This window comes from Anabrus simplex, chromosome 1 (assembly GCF_040414725.1).
Source record: "Anabrus simplex isolate iqAnaSimp1 chromosome 1, ASM4041472v1, whole genome shotgun sequence".
In the NCBI taxonomy this organism is placed as follows: domain Eukaryota; kingdom Metazoa; phylum Arthropoda; class Insecta; order Orthoptera; family Tettigoniidae; genus Anabrus; species Anabrus simplex.
This window is the reverse complement of record NC_090265.1, coordinates 1,637,359,776-1,637,376,528: the sequence shown is the minus strand read 5'-3', so window position 1 is coordinate 1,637,376,528 and position 16,753 is coordinate 1,637,359,776. Positions and strand designations below refer to the sequence as shown.

General features: G+C 42.2%; 1 protein-coding gene across 1 annotated transcript in view; it reads right to left on the bottom strand.

Annotated features, from left to right (window-relative positions):
• LOC137497052 (myrosinase 1-like) overlaps positions 1 to 16,753 on the bottom strand; it is a 122,965-nt gene that overhangs the window by 38,002 nt on the left and 68,210 nt on the right. Inside the window, exon 5 of the mRNA XM_068225645.1 lies at positions 2,760 to 2,949. Coding sequence (XP_068081746.1) covers positions 2,760 to 2,949 — 190 coding nt within the window. The remainder of the gene's footprint in view (positions 1 to 2,759; positions 2,950 to 16,753) is intronic.

Sequence of the window (16,753 nt, the reverse complement as noted above, 5' to 3'; positions counted from 1 at the left end):
AGGAATGAACCTGGTACTCATTTTTGGTGTAGGCTGAGTGAACCTCAGGGCCATATGCATCTCCGGAAGTGGAAATCTCGTTTCTTAAATTTTACGACTTCCTGACGGGGATTCGAACCCACGTCCTTCTGGGCGAACCGAGCACGCCTTTACCGCCTCGGCCAGGCAGCTCCTAATATACAAATAAGGGCAGAAAAAATCAACTCTTGAGTCCTGATGTAGCACGTATGCTACAAATCATTAAAAAAACTAGTAAAAGGTAATTTTCTTTGGGGAATATTTTAAAGTAATTTTAGCAATATATAACACAATGAATGCGGAAACATGTTCGGAACTGAAGAGGATACAAAGGAGGAACATTCACTCTTTGGAACAGGATGACATGTGGCCATAATACAGCCACTGTAAACACCGTTAATCAAATAAAAAGTGTACTAAACTGTGAACCGAACCTACTACCCGATAGATTGGCTGATACACTAGCAGCGAAGCGTGATTTAGTCGCCTTAGCTATCGCGAGCCGTGGTGCTGAACTAGCACGTAGTAATCCTTACAGACACTTCCGGTCCAAAAGTAAGACACTGTTATCCACAGCTGCGATTGTTTTACAATTCAATATATTTCAAATCATAGAAATAATACCGGTCCGCGTCTCTGGTGTAGTGGTTAGTGCGATTAGCTGCCACTCCCGGAGGCCGGATTCGATTCCCGACTCTGCCACGAAAAATGAAAAGTGGTACGAGGGCTAGAACGGGTCCACTCAGCCTCGGGAGGTCAAATGAGTAGAGGTGGGTTCGATTCCAACCTAAGCCAGCCTGGAAGTGGTTTTCCGTTGTTTCCCACTTCTCCTCCAGGCAAATGCCGGGATGGTACCTACCTTAAGGCCACGGCCACTTCCTTCCCTTTTCCTTGTCTATCCCTTCCAAACTTTTCATCCCCGCAAGGAGCCTGTTCAGCATAGCAGGTGAGGCTGCCTGGGTGAGGTACTGGTCATTCTGTCCAGTTGTACCCCGACCCAATGTCTCACGATCCAGGACACTGTCCTTGAGGCGGTAGAGGTGGGATCCCTCGCTGAGTCCGAGGGAAAAACCAACAGATTACGAAGAAGAAGAAGAAGAAATAATACTGCTGCTAAAGAATCATTTTCGAGAGCTTTATATAAACGGTATAGTTGTACTAAGGCCATAAAGGAGCAGGTACTAATGTTTTTCGGATGAGTATGATATACGCGCTAGTTGGGTTGCCTACCCCCGATAAAAGTAAGGGGCTGGTGAAACACCCGGTATACAGTTTATATAAAATTTTATAGCCCTGATATACTACTGGTAAAATAGGGTTTGTAACTGGATATTCAATAATAATAATAATAATAATAATAATAATAATAATAATAATAATAATAATAATAATAATAATAATAATAATAATAATAATAATAATAATAATAATTTACGTATATATTGTCCACCTCTTCAGTGCAATAAAATATTACCATTTAAATTAAATGGCCTGTCTGAACATTATGTCTAAGGACATGTTTGAACTATGTTAAGATCATCTTCAGCTTGACGTAGAAGAAATAAGATATACATAATTACAAAACATTAGTACATAAGAATGAAGCTAATAGGAGAGAACCATTATAAGCAACAAAATTAAGTTTTTATTGTATATACTGTTATAATTGTGTTGGATTATCAGTATTTCTGCACAACTTTCCGGCGTCACGATATTATTCTAGAGAATTATACGTGAGATTTGGTTGTTTAAAAACCTTTGAGTTCTCACCCCCGGAGACCCGGGTTTGATTCCCGGCTCTATCATGAAATTTGAGGAATGGAATAGGGTCCACTCAGCCTCGTGAGGTCAACTGAGTACAGGGGGTTCGTTTCCCACCTTAGCCATCCTCGGAGTTGGTTTCCCACTTCTTCTTCACGCAAATGCCGGGATGGTACTTAACTTTTTTTGCTGGGGGCTTTACGTCGCGCCGACACAGATAGGTCTTATGGCGACGATGGGATAGGAAAGGCCTAGTAGTTGGACGGAAGCGGCCGTGGCCTTAATTAAGGTACAGCCCCAGCATTTGCCTGGTGTGAAAATGGGCAATCACGGAAAACCAGGGCTGCCGATAGTGGGATTCGAACCTACTATCTCCCGGATGCGAACTCACAGCCGCGCGCCTCTACGCGCACGGCCAACTCGCCCGGTGGTACTTAACTTACGGCCACGGCCGCTTTCTTCCCTCTTCTTGGCTGTCTCCTTGCAATCTTCCCATTCCCCCTGTTCAGCATAGCATGTGAGGAAGCCGCCTGGGAATGGTATTAGTCCTTTCTCCAGTTGTACTCCGACCAAATATCTCATGCTCCAGGACACTGCCCTTGAGGCGGTTAGGTGGGATCCCTCGCTGAGTCCGGGGAAAACGAAGCATGGACGGAAATAACACGCACACGCACACGCACGCACACACACACACACACACACACACACACACACACACACACACACACAAGCAGAAAAATAAAAACAAAACCAACACCATGCCTTTGTCCTGTTTTACTTTCAGAAACTAATTTGACATTTTGCTGTCTATGTGTGTCTTCCCAGAACGTGCCTGCCTTTCTTTCGTGCAGGCAGGTGTAGGTATGTTAACCATGTGATCTGCGACGTCATAAACATGACTGACATACCATTTTCTTAGCCACACCTGAAATGGCGACGGCCCAGTTCTTTACTAAAACCCTAGTAGAACAGTAACTCACCTTGCTGCTTGGCGCGGTACTGCTCGTCATAGAGATGGTAAGCCCTAGCATGAGCGATAAGCAGGTGATGAATGGCGAGGTAGTCCCCGACTCCGGGCTTATTGATCCATGGAGGTTGAATGAATGGTCCATCGTTGGAGTATCCAGCTACGAATGTTAAGGGTTCATTTAATGTGATCCACCATTTCACCTGAAATCAAACACAATTTATTGTACCACTTGGAAGTTATGAGTGTTATGACCTGTATGCTATGAAATCTTTGCTCTAACCGAGGGTTATCATAATTGTCCATGAAAAATCCAGGGCCCTTAGCCATACTGTAAAGTTTAAAAACTGGGAGAACTCATATCAGTGGTTTATTTTACAAATTTGTCACTGGTTTGGACTTTTTTTATTTTTACAAAGTCCATTTTAAAGACAATGTTGTTATAGTACTACAGGGTGTATCTGAATTATTTTCGTTTTTATTAATCTGTTTACCCTCCAGGGTTGGTTTTCCCCTCAAAATCAGCGAGGGATCCCACCTCTAGCACCTAAAGGGCAGTGTCCTGGAGCGTGAGACATTGGGTCGGGGGATACAACTGGGGGGATGACCAGTGCCTAACCCAGGCGGCCTCACCTGCTATGCTGAACAGGGGCCTTGTGGAAGGATGGGAAGATTGGAAGAGATAGACAAGGAAAAGGGAAGGAAGCGGCCGTGGCCTTAAGTTAGGTACCATCCCGGCATTTGCCTGGGGGAGAAGTGGGAAACCACGGAAAACCACTTCCAGGATGGCCAAGATGGGAATTGAACCCATGTCTACTCAGTTGACCTCCCGGGGCTGAGTGGACCCTGTGCCAGCCCTCGTACCACTTTTCAAATTTCGTCTCAGAGCCGGGAATCGAACCCGCGTCTCCGGGGGTGGCGGGTAATCACACTAACCACTACACCACAGAGGCGAACGTATATTAATTATATCGACAAAAATCTGGTTTGGTCTTCGTGTTATGTAAAGAACGATGGCGCAATCTGATTGGCGGACAAAATTCTTCTTTTCGTGGAAATGAGGTTGATTTATTACTCTCGGGCGCGCGATTCAAATCGTCAAACTCGCCGTATTTGCTGTGTCGCCCGCTGTTGATCTTCAGAGGACGGAGGGGAAGTGGGGTGTATGATAGACGGAGGCAGAGATAATGCTCGATGTGAATGTACAAGTTTCTCATTAGTTTAGCGCAGTCACTCCCCAGCCCCAGTATGCAGGGTACACTTTAGCTACTGCGGTATAAATTGGTGAGAATGGCTCCATTTCAGCACACCAACAAAGAAATAGCTGATATGATCTTAGCCTATGATGCAGCAAATGGTAAGCGGAGAGAAGCCACGCTGATTCATAGTGTTGGGCAACCTAATCACCGCCAACCTCATCTTTCAAACTTCGTGATAATTGGCAGGCGACTGCGTGAAGGAGGGTGGAAGGAACCCCTCACCGCTAATGCGTACATATCAGCATCGGTTTAGTGTCAATATCTGGGCCTGGATTTTTGGTGACTATTTACTTGGGCCGTTGGAATGCTACCATTTCTCGGTAGAATCACTGCCTGGATTATTGGAAAATATTCCTCTGGATATTAAGCAGCGAATATGGCAGTGTCGTAGTGGCTCTCCATAGCATTTCACTTGCCGTGTCACACAGCACTTACATGATCATTATCGAGGGAGATGTGTAGGCCGTGGTGGCCCAGTTAAATGGCCTCCGCGCTCGGCTTATTTCACTCCCATGGAATTTTCCTGTTACGTGAAGATCGAAAGAAAAGGAGGAGAATATTGAATATTTACTGTAATCCAACCATTGGGTGTATTGCTTCTTTCGCTCAGTATTTCATTCCTGTTACAGTATTGTGGGTAAAGGAATGCGCGATCGTGTGGCGGCAGCGATGCAACTTTGCGCATGTTAAATAATAAAGAACGTTACCGTGACCAACAGACGAGGGGGGGGGGGAAATGATCGGGTGCATGACAAGTGTGTCTTAATTACTGCGTGTTCTTGTACTGTGTGTGCTGCTTAATAAACAAACTGTGGATATTCCATTTAAGAGACAAGGACAATACAGGATGTTTGAAAAGAACTCCCTAGTTTAAAGTATAAATTTAATGGGAAATTAATGAAAACTACATCAATGAGTATATACCGTGAAAGAGAGTTCCTTCAAGTTTTGTTTAATGTTAGTAGACTTCAACGTGGGATCCATTTGTTGCCCTGCACACTTCGAGACAATATTCCACTTCTCACCACGTATTCACCAACATTACAGGTGTAACTGTCCCAACCGTCGAGACCATTCTTTCCCGTAAATGATTGATGTCACGGATCTTTTTACCGTACACAACATCTTTTATGTGGCCCAAAAAGAAAAACTCCAGTGGGGATAAGTCTGGGCTTCGTGGTGGTCAATGTATTGGGCCATCCCTGTCTATCCACCTTCCTGGAAAGCGAGTGTCAAAAGCAGCACGCACATGGTTACTGTAATGAGGTGGGGCGCCATCTTGTTGGAAAAACACAAGCCCCTTGTTCGCCTCAATATCGTCCATTTGGGGAAAGACATACTCTGTCAACATGTCACAGTAAATGTCCCCGTTTAAAGTTTTTTCTACAAAAATGAAAGGACCAATCACACGATCTTCCATCAAACCTCACCAGACATTAACTTTGGGAGAGTCACGTTAATGCTGAATAACTTCATGTGGATGCTCTCCCCCCCCCCTCTCCAAATTCTGCAGTTATGACGATTAACTGTTCCACTGACATGAAATGTAGCCTCTCTGAAATGTTGTTCTGCACTGCGCTGCACGCACGCCTGGACTGAACTGAGGGAACAGAGGAAACAAGCAGCACTGGCGCCGTCTCAAGGTCAAGCAGACCTGCCAACTGCAGGGGAGCCAAACTTGCAGAGTTGGTGAATCACACACCAAAAACTAGAGTAGTGTATGTCACTTTGTACAGATTCTAGGGCACATTAAAACTAGGGAGTACTTTTTCAAACACCCCGTATTTTGCGTGAGTCGAACGAAGAAACTTGTTTATCGCAAGGAGCATTATCTCTGTTTCCGTCTATCATACACGCCACTTTCCCACCCTTCTCTGAAGAACAGCAACGGGAGGCGATTAGCGCTCTGGCGCAGCAAATATGGCGAGTTCGTCAATTTGAATCCCGCGCCCGGAACTAACGAAGTAATCTCAATTTCTCGACAAAAAATATTTTCTCCGCCAATCCTATTACGCCATCGTTCTTTATACAATACGAAGAGTATCCCTGATATTTTTGTCGCTGTATACACATGGACCGGCCCCGTGGTGTAGGGGTAGCGTGCTTGCCTCTTACCCGAAGACCTCGGGTCCTATTCCGGGCCAGACCAGGGATTTTTACCTGGATCTGAAGGCTGGTTGGAGGTCCACTCAGCTTATGCGATTAGAACTGAGTAGCCATCTGACCGTGAGGTATCAGCTCCAACCTAGAAAGGTAAGAATTACGGCCGGGAGGAATCGACTGTACGACACCTCGTAATCTGAAGACCTTCGGGCTGAGCTAGGCCAAGGCTCTTCACGGGCTGTTACGCCATGGGTTTTGCTTCTTTAGATTTTTAGTATACAAATGTTCCGTTTTTCATGTTGTACAGTAAAATTAATAACAATTTGGCATTTTCAGGTGTGAGCTCGTCCGTTCACTGAAAATTTAGGAGAGAAAATATTCTCTATACAGCTACGTTTCCTTTATGTCCCTAAGAAACAGGAAGAAACAAAACTTGAGGATGCTGAAATGTGGTTTTGGAGAAGAATTACAAAAACAAGTTGGGCAGATGAAAAACAAATTACTTTGTTTTAAAGAACGTAAATGAGGATCGATGTTTACTAAATACGATAAAGAAGAGGAAAACAATGTTCCTTGGACACGTACTAAGACATAACTCTCTTCTGCAAGCCATCATTGAAGGTAAGAGTCCTGGGAAAGAGACCTGGGTGTCACATATCAAGAACTCCTTCTGTGAACTGGCATGTGGTTCATATAGCAACACGAGGAAGCTAGCAGAAGATCGTCAGATCAGGCCACAGCGACAAGGCATTGCTTTTAGTGGATGACGATGATGATGATGATGAAGACAGCTGCGTTATATGCAGGTATGGCAAAGTGGTACTGTATCACTCTTAACAATTATTCAACACAATCCACTTTATTGGACATGTATTGATGTCATTTCTCTGCAACACTTTTCCCTGCTAAAGTTAACAGTTCATCTCGTGCCATGTTCTTAAAGCACTTATTTCATAAAAGGTAAAGAGTCATCAATAATAATATTGACACCCTTTAAAAATACCACACTCTACTTTTTCCACTACTTGCCAGTCCGGCAGGTTAACCAGGGAAATGCATACAAGAACTGAGTGGCACCTTCAGTATTCTCATCTTTAAACTGAGTTCAGCAAACACTCGCTAGAGGACAGGCATGATAGCAAATATACTCAAATCTAAAATAAATACGGAGTGTGAAGAATTACAGTAGATAGAAGGCTAGACGAGCTTAGGTAGTTGTATTCCCATATATTGACTGCTAGGGATCCAAAATTAAAATAAGAAATACAGGGTGGTAAATATAAAACTGGCCAGGAAAAATATTTGTAAGACTGAGGTGGAATTGACCCTTGAAGCACGATTCGTGGAGAACATGCGCGGAACTGTTTGCACAGGAGTTAAGATTTGAAATATTTTGGCGAAACCTCCAGCAAAGTCTGCAATGCAAAACCTAGTGGCAAAATGGCGTGAACAGGTATCTGTAGTGAGCTGTCCGAAAAGAGTTCGAACACCAGAAAGTAATGCTCGAGCGAAGGAAAGCCTGGAACGAACTCCAACGAAATATCAACGCCGTTTATCTGTGCAAGTGGGAATTAAGATGTCGCTAAGCCGAAACGTTATCGGAAAGGACGTGCAAATTTACTGTTGCGCATGCGTTGAAGCGTCCAGACGAACCTTCACGTATTGAGTTCTGTCTGAAGTGGAGTCAGGCCTTTGTGATCCTCAGTTTTTCATTTCTTCAGATGAGGCCATCTTCAGCATCTTCTGGGACTGACGAGGGCCAATACCCCGTCAATCCTATTGTAAATATTTTTTCGGGCCAGTTTTATTTTGTCCACCCGGTATATAGCCTAAGATAATTTGATGGTAGAAGAAAAATCCTGAGAATCTATCACAACTTAACGGAGGTTCGAGGAAGGGTCTGAAAAATGGGTGGCCGCGGTAAAAACGGGTAAAATGGAAACCTTAGACTGTATCCTCACCATCCGTCTTCCATTCCTTATGCTCGTTCCTTTCTTTGAGGTACGTTTACAATCGCGATTACAAGAATTCCAGGTGGAAAAGGAAACAGGTGACGTTTGGGCGAATATTTTGGCCAACCATGAGGATGAAGGAGAAGTAACGACGACAACGGCACATGTGTTCGTCTTCCAGCTGGTGTGGCTTGCGACGTTGTGCACTCGGAGGCCACTCCCAACTTCATATTTTTTCGGTACCTTATTAAGATGTTTCTATGGTTAAACATTCTGGCTATACTAGCTTTTCCTAAGCAAGGAAAACAATTAATTAACTGTGATTTAATTGCGATGAAGTGCGCACGATGTAATTCCACCCCAATGTATGGCATTTAATTGTTTGATGTCCGGATCCATGGCTAAATGGTTAGAGTGCTGGCCTTTGGCCACAGGGGTCCCAGTTTGATTCCCGGCACGGTCGGGAATTTTAACCATCATTGGTTAATTTCGCTGGCACAAGGACTGGGTGTATGTGTCGTCTTCATCATCATTTCATCCTCATCACGACGCGCAGGTCGCGCACGGGTGTCAAATCAAAAGAACTGCATCTGGCGAGCGGAACATGACCTCGGACACTCCCGGCACTAAAAGCCATATGCCATTTCATTTGTTAGGGTGCTGGCCTTTGGTCCAACGGGTCGCGGGTTCTATTCCAAACCGACTCGGGGATTTTAACCTTATATGATTAATTCCGTTGACTCTGGGACTGGATTTGTTGTCGTCCTTAACATTAGAATTCAGCACAGGTAGTCCCCTACCCTCATAGACATGCTGGTCACCTACAAGTGTCGATTCGGAAGACCTGCACCAGGCCTCTCCGGAGGCAACACGCCATTATTAACGGAGCTCTTCAGTCGTTATTAAACGATAGATGGGTCGACCGACGGCAGAACTGCCTAACCTTATTAGTAGTCCTGACCTATCAGGTCTGTACCATTAGTGTAGAGCAAGTTAAATTCCTCCTCCAAATGTATGCCGCGAGTAACATTCCTTCCGCGTGTGCCAGTCTATTCTCTTACCACCTTCTTGAGTCAGTGCATGTTCTTTTCTGACAGCAACGGTATTAGGTTTTTGATGGCCTGGGGAATTTGTTTTTTTCTGTCTTTCATGACCTCTCTACTTCTTCTTCCTATACCTTTATTCTTGTGGAGGTCATGCACTCTTCCTATAGGTTGCAGAACGCCAACATATTGTTTTTTCAAATTTCTAGGGTGAATTCGGTGAGAAATGGACCAATTAGAAGACACGGCAACCATTACACTGTAGATCAGTGGTTCTCAAACCGTGGTACGCATATCTTTAGTGTACGCCGGAGACATTTAGTGGGATACGCGAGTAGCCTTCAGGGGAAAAATGAAGAAAACTTGAAATATGGAAATACACTGACTGACAGAGCAAATGCAACACCAAGAAGTGTAACGTTCCAGACGTTACAGTGTAATTATGTTAATTTTATTATGTGTAATTAATTCAGAAATTTAACGTCATGATATTTATTTGGTATGTAATTGTATTATAATTCATGTTTAATCATTTGCTCACTATCATTTCATTGCTTTGTAACTACGACTTGTAAACGAGGGCTGAATATCCTCATATTCACTTAGATTCTTGCGACAGTCGGTTAAAATTAACTTGCAGTAGATTTCCTCTATCTTGCCACATCACCGAGGAGAAAGGAAGGACAAATTTAGACATCAAGTTCTGAGAAAAGCGAGCACGTGTTCACGCGTCCTAACGTAAGCTACCGTATTTCGACCAGAATTATTCAAACTAATCAACGCCTATATTTTGAAAGGAGCGTCATATTGCCATGGATACTGAGAGAATGGACCAATAGAAGAACAGTTAATATCAGAGTTAAGACCCGTCAACTCTAATATCTGGAGTGGGGAGAGACATGTCATCTGATTGGACCACGTGGAGCGACCTGTAATTAGCGCCAGTGAAGGTTATAAAAGGACGTGCTGGAGCTCTTGGCTTCATCTTGATCTCTACTACTGGACTCGGCTGCATTCTACTTGATCTTCTTCGTTTGATTCTACGTTAGTATTTTACTTCATTACCACGACGTGGTACTTAGAAATTCCGAATGAGGGGTGTATAGCCACTCTCATCAGGAAGTACGTACAGCTCAGCTACAAGACCGGTTTGAACCAGTCTAAGTCAATAAGTAGTATTAATCTAGATAGAAATGAAACTTCAGCGAATATTTTCCGTAAAGTTGGAAGGATTCTTAATTGAGTATCCTCTCCAAATAACCCAAGGTGGTTTTGCTAACTATGACTTAGGGCTTATCTCCAATATACGGGATAAAGCATAATAGGGAGTGTTAGTTTTGAAGTCATCTTCCAATTAGTGGTGGATGCAATTTGCAAGGCAGGAATGGTACTTAGCTGCAGATGAAGAGATATCAAAGACGACCGGTGATGTTCCAGCTACCAGGAGGGAAGCTTCCCAAGGACCAGCAGACCAAGACTAAATGGTGAGCAAGCGAGTTAAAGATATTGCAAGTTTTCGCGAAGTAGAGTCATTCAATTTTTTATTAAATTCATTTTCTATTTTAAATTCAGTTCTCGTTAAACCGTCGTCATTTATATTAAATATAATAAATATTATTTTTCAAGTTCACTTTAATCAATTTGCCTTAATTAGCCTTTTGATTTTTAATTCTCCTGCTTAATGATTAGTGCACTATCACCCCACCCCTGTGATAAGAGTCCGTCCAAGCTTGATTATAAATTTTTATCTTTAAGTCCTCAACTTAAAGATTGGCGCCCTTAGCTTGAATGGTTGCATTTCTCATTTGATGATTGTTCTCCGAGAGGGGAGGTCACATAAATGCCGCTCCAACGTGTGGCGAGAAAATCATTAAGTACGGAGCAGTTAATGACAGTAACGATATCAGAATTCGTATTATGGGCAAAATTTGGATATCCACGTTTCATTAGGAGTGTTTGATTGTGGGAAGGGTCATGGCTGATCAGACGAAAGAGGAGAGGATGTTGCGCAGTGGACGGGCGATAAAAGGCAATAATGTATTGAGTTCAGAGGAAGAGTTGTGTAGTCTAGTAGAGGAAATTGAAGATAGAAGTGTAAGTAGTATGGAGAGTGAAGGCAAGCAGAAAGAAGTCAGTATGGAGTCAGATGATAGTAGGATGGGGGGCGAAGCGGAAGTAAACACTAACAATGAAAGTAATAATAATGATCAGTTAATGGGAATGATGCAGTTAATGTTAAGTAAGATAGAGGACAGTAAAACTGAAATAAAAAGTGAATTGGAACAAATTAAAACAGATGTAGAACAAACTAAATCTGAGCTTAAAGGTGAATTAGAACAAACTAAATCTGAGCTTAAAGGTGAATTAGAACAAACTAAATCTGAACTGAAAGAACAGTTAGAACAAACTAAAGCTGAATTAAGTAGGGAGATGAGGGAAAATAAGGAGGAAGCGAATCGGAGAATGGACGAACACAGTAGGCAGTTACGCGATCTGGTGGTAAAAAATGAACATTTTAATAAGCGATTAGAGGACCAGGAAAGTGAATATGTACGGCAAGGGAAAAAGGTAGAAGAAAAGTTTGCGGAACAGAGAAGTGAATTCCTGGAATTAATGGGGAAGGAAAACAACTCTACTAGGGAGGAAGTAATGAGGCAGGTCACTAGTATTGATAAGAGAGTTGAGACTCAAAGAGGGGAAATACGGATATTTAAAGACCACGTCCAACAAGAGATTGACACGGTAAAGCTTAGAATAGAAGATGAGACCCGGGCAAGTGAAGAAAGGTTTGCGATAGCTGAAGAGAATAAGATTGAAATTAGGACATTGAAAGAGAAGCAGGTTAATTTGGAGAGAGAAATTGATAGGGGAGACAGAGATGTAGAATGCCGGATAGAGAAAGCAGAAAATAAGTTAAAACAGGTGGCAAAGGATAAACAGGTTTTCACGGGAAGGCACTGTCTAGGAAATAGCTACATTAAGGAAATTGAACTACCTAAATTTAATGGGAAACAAACGAACCCGCTAGATTTCCTTAAGATGATTGAAAAACGATTTGAAAAGCGTCTAGAGGAAGGGTCTATGGACTGGGAAGACGTTATGGAAAATATTGACCATGCTTTTGTAGGAGAAACTCGGTCTTGGTTCATGGTATATAGGCAAACGATGACGAACCTGAAAGAATTCAGAAATAAATTTAGAGAGAAATTCTGGAATGAAGCGATACAAGCTCGGGAGAGAGAAAGGGTGGTATTTGGGAGGTACAAACAGCATGAAGGAGTTACTATGACCGAGTACTTCCTGGCACATGTCATGATTTGTCAGAACTTAGATGGTATAACCGAAGGGTCTGATGTAGTAAGACTACTTTTGAGACATTTTCCGGACAGGGTGAGAGAAGCGGCCTGCATGCAAAAAGTTGGTACTATTCAGGAGATGGAGAACCTACTAGGCAGTTTTGATGCTTTAGGTAACCTTAGGAGTAGAACGGAGAATATTCAGAACTTTAGTCATCACAACGGAATGAGACATAACGGTAGAATACAGAATCACGAAGCTCGTAATCAGTTCAGACCTAAGCAGAACAGCAGGAGCGGAGCATCTGAATATAGGACAGGAAATTCCCAACGGAGGCCAGAGCAATGTACTAATGAGTCCAACGTCAATACACAAAGGGAACCTTTAAACTAACTAGAGGCTGTAATGTTAGGTCAGAATTCCAGCCTAGTATGAAGGTAGCGAAGTGTCTTGCCATGAAAGTGTTACCATATGACCTCGATGTTAGAGACGATTTGTTGTATGAACCCGAGCAGAATAATGGAGATTCAAATAATAAAGTAGTCAATCCCGTTGTTAAATTGAAAGTCTGGGGGGCGTGGGTTAAAGTTTTGATTGATTCTGGTAGCCAAATATCATGTATTAGTTCTCAGTGGTATGAGTCATTAGTGAAACAGGGTATTCAGTTGGAGGAAATGCCTGTTAAGTCTACTTTTATCATTACGGCTGTTGGTAAGAAGTCTAAGCAAATTTGTAAACAAGTAGCTGTCCCGATTTGCATTAATAATTCTATTAGCGTTCAGATATGTTTGGTAATTCCGCATTTGATATTTGATTTTATCTTGGGATCTGACTGGTTAACGTTAAAATTGGCTCAGTTAAATTACAATGATCTTATGCTAAATTTGAGGTGGAATAATGAGGATATCAAGGTCAAGTTTGAGGAGGAAATTCAGAGGAAAACGGAAGTTAGTACAGTGTGGAGAATGAGAGAGGTTTCTAAAGTTAATGAAGAGGCTAGTGAGGGCCTGAAGTTGTGCCAGTTGTGGATTAATGAGGATAAAATATGTGGCTTGAAAGAAGCCGTAAGTAGAAATGAGTTAAATGAAATCCAGAAGGACAAGTTATTTGAAGTGTTATGTGAACACGTGGAGATTTTCTCCGAGAAACCTGGTGTTACCCATCTGTATGAACATTCTTTTTCTGTGCTGGATAAGACTCCATTCAGCGGACCGCGGTATCCGATACCACACAAATATGCAAAAGCCGTAGAGGATCAAATTCAAGCTATGTTAGCAGACGATGTGATTGAATTATCAAACAGTCAATATGTTAATCCCTTAATTGTCGTGCCTAAGTCTGATGGATCAATACGTCTGTGTATTGAATACGAGAGCGTAGTGAGAGTGTTAGGTTTGCCTGAGGAACCACCTTGTAATGCTGAATTTTACGTCCGACTAGCACGGGAGAACCTGATTAAATCTGGAGATAAACGTAAAAGACAGCAGAAACGTAAGGTACTTGATAACTTTGAGGTAGGTGATATGGTTTTGGTGAGAGTTCCAATGTTGTCAAATAGTGAGGATAAGGTAACAAAGAAATTTTTTCTTTTATATCAAGGCCCTTATAAAGTACATAGAAAACTAGGACCCTGTGCTTACAAGTTAGCGGATGGCGAGAGCGTAATGAATGGTTCATATAACATTAGTAGTTTACGGAGATACCTGTCGTGTGAGGTGGCTGAACCGGATTGTGAGATATAGGTCAGTAACTCGGGGAAGTTGCTACTTGTTATGTCAGACTACGAGTGGGATGAGTTTACGGCTCTATTGTGGTGGTATTTCCTAGTTGTGTTTGTAAACAAGGGAGGTGTTTGTGTGACGGTAGATTTACGCTTGTTCATTGACGAGAGATCATCTGTTTTCCGTATGTGAGGCCATGAAATTTGATATATTTGTTTTCTAAGATGTTACAGAAGGCTAACTAAAGCTGACGACGGCAAATAATTAATTTTCCCGTATGTGCATTTCTAACTTGCAATAATTTTACCGTGAGCTTAAATTACGTGTGTATTTGTGTGAAGTGTATTGCATCCTGCTTCAAGATAAGGTTGAAACATTCGAAAGAGTGATAAAAGTGTAAATTGTGTGTATCATTTGTTTTCCATTTTTTTAATGTAAAAGATTGGAAGAGACCGTGTTACTGCTATCTAGCAAAGAATGTCGGAGAGGTGGGGAGTAAAAGGACAAATAGACACTCGGCAGAGTTTGTAATCTGAATTGTATATATATTATGTGATATTCTCTAGGGTAATCTTGTTTTTTACAAAAATGGAAAGTTGCTTGTGTTGGGAATAATTTTGTATCTAAACCTCAAGATGAACTGAAATAACAGACATTCGCAATGGTAAGCAGTCTAAGAGAGATATGGAAAGAGTGAGATATAATTAATTGTATGAAAATACTGTCGCTCGTAATGGGCAGGTAATAGAGGTATTTCAAGTCAATGTGGGAGTAAGTGTGTGAGTTCTCAACTCATGTGATATTTGTTAAGAACTCATGGGGGCGTATGTAACGTTCCAGACGTTACAGTGTAATTATGTTAATTTTATTATGTGTAATTAATTCAGAAATTTAACGTCATGATATTTATTTGGTATGTAATTGTATTATAATTCATGTTTAATCATTTGCTCACTATCATTTCATTGCTTTGTAACTACGACTTGTAAACGAGGGCTGAATATCCTCATATTCACTTAGATTCTTGCGACAGTCGGTTAAAATTAACTTGCAGTAGATTTCCTCTATCTTGCCACATCACCGAGGAGAAAGGAAGGACAAATTTAGACATCAAGTTCTGAGAAAAGCGAGCACGTGTTCACGCGTCCTAACGTAAGCTACCGTATTTCGACCAGAATTATTCAAACTAATCAACGCCTATATTTTGAAAGGAGCGTCATATTGCCATGGATACTGAGAGAATGGACCAATAGAAGAACAGTTAATATCAGAGTTAAGACCCGTCAACTCTAATATCTGGAGTGGGGAGAGACATGTCATCTGATTGGACCACGTGGAGCGACCTGTAATTAGCGCCAGTGAAGGTTATAAAAGGACGTGCTGGAGCTCTTGGCTTCATCTTGATCTCTACTACTGGACTCGGCTGCATTCTACTTGATCTTCTTCGTTTGATTCTACGTTAGTATTTTACTTCATTACCACGACGTGGTACTTAGAAATTCCGAATGAGGGGTGTATAGCCACTCTCATCAGGAAGTACGTACAGCTCAGCTACAAGACCGGTTTGAACCAGTCTAAGTCAATAAGTAGTATTAATCTAGATAGAAATGAAACTTCAGCGAATATTTTCCGTAAAGTTGGAAGGATTCTTAATTGAGTATCCTCTCCAAATAACCCAAGGTGGTTTTGCTAACTATGACTTAGGGCTTATCTCCAATATACGGGATAAAGCATAATAGGGAGTGTTAGTTTTGAAGTCATCTTCCAATTAGTGGTGGATGCAATTTGCAAGGCAGGAATGGTACTTAGCTGCAGATGAAGAGATATCAAAGACGACCGGTGATGTTCCAGCTACCAGGAGGGAAGCTTCCCAAGGACCAGCAGACCAAGACTAAATGGTGAGCAAGCGAGTTAAAGATATTGCAAGTTTTCGCGAAGTAGAGTCATTCAATTTTTTATTAAATTCATTTTCTATTTTAAATTCAGTTCTCGTTAAACCGTCGTCATTTATATTAAATATAATAAATATTATTTTTCAAGTTCACTTTAATCAATTTGCCTTAATTAGCCTTTTGATTTTTAATTCTCCTGCTTAATGATTAGTGCACTATCACCCCACCCCTGTGATAAGAGTCCGTCCAAGCTTGATTATAAATTTTTATCTTTAAGTCCTCAACTTAAAGATTGGCGCCCTTAGCTTGAATGGTTGCATTTCTCATTTGATGATTGTTCTCCGAGAGGGGAGGTCACAGAAGGAGTGGTCAGAACTTTATGCCAATTGCAGGGTAGACTGACGTCACTGAGGTATGCTCATGATGTGAAATGCGCCGCTGTGCTGCGCACGTAGCGAACGATAAATGGGACACGGCGTTGGCGAATGGCCCACTTCGTACCGTGATTTCTCAGCCGACAGTCATTGTAGAACGTGTTGTCGTGTGCCACAGGACACGTGTATAGCTAAGAATGCCAGGCCGCCGTCAACGGAGGCATTTCCAGCAGACAGACGACTTTACGAGGGGTATGGTGATCGGGCTGAGAAGGGCAGGTTGGTCGCTTCGTCAAATCGCAGCCGATACCCATAGGAATGTGTCCACGGTGCAGCGCCTGTGGCGAAGATGGTTGGCGCAGGGAC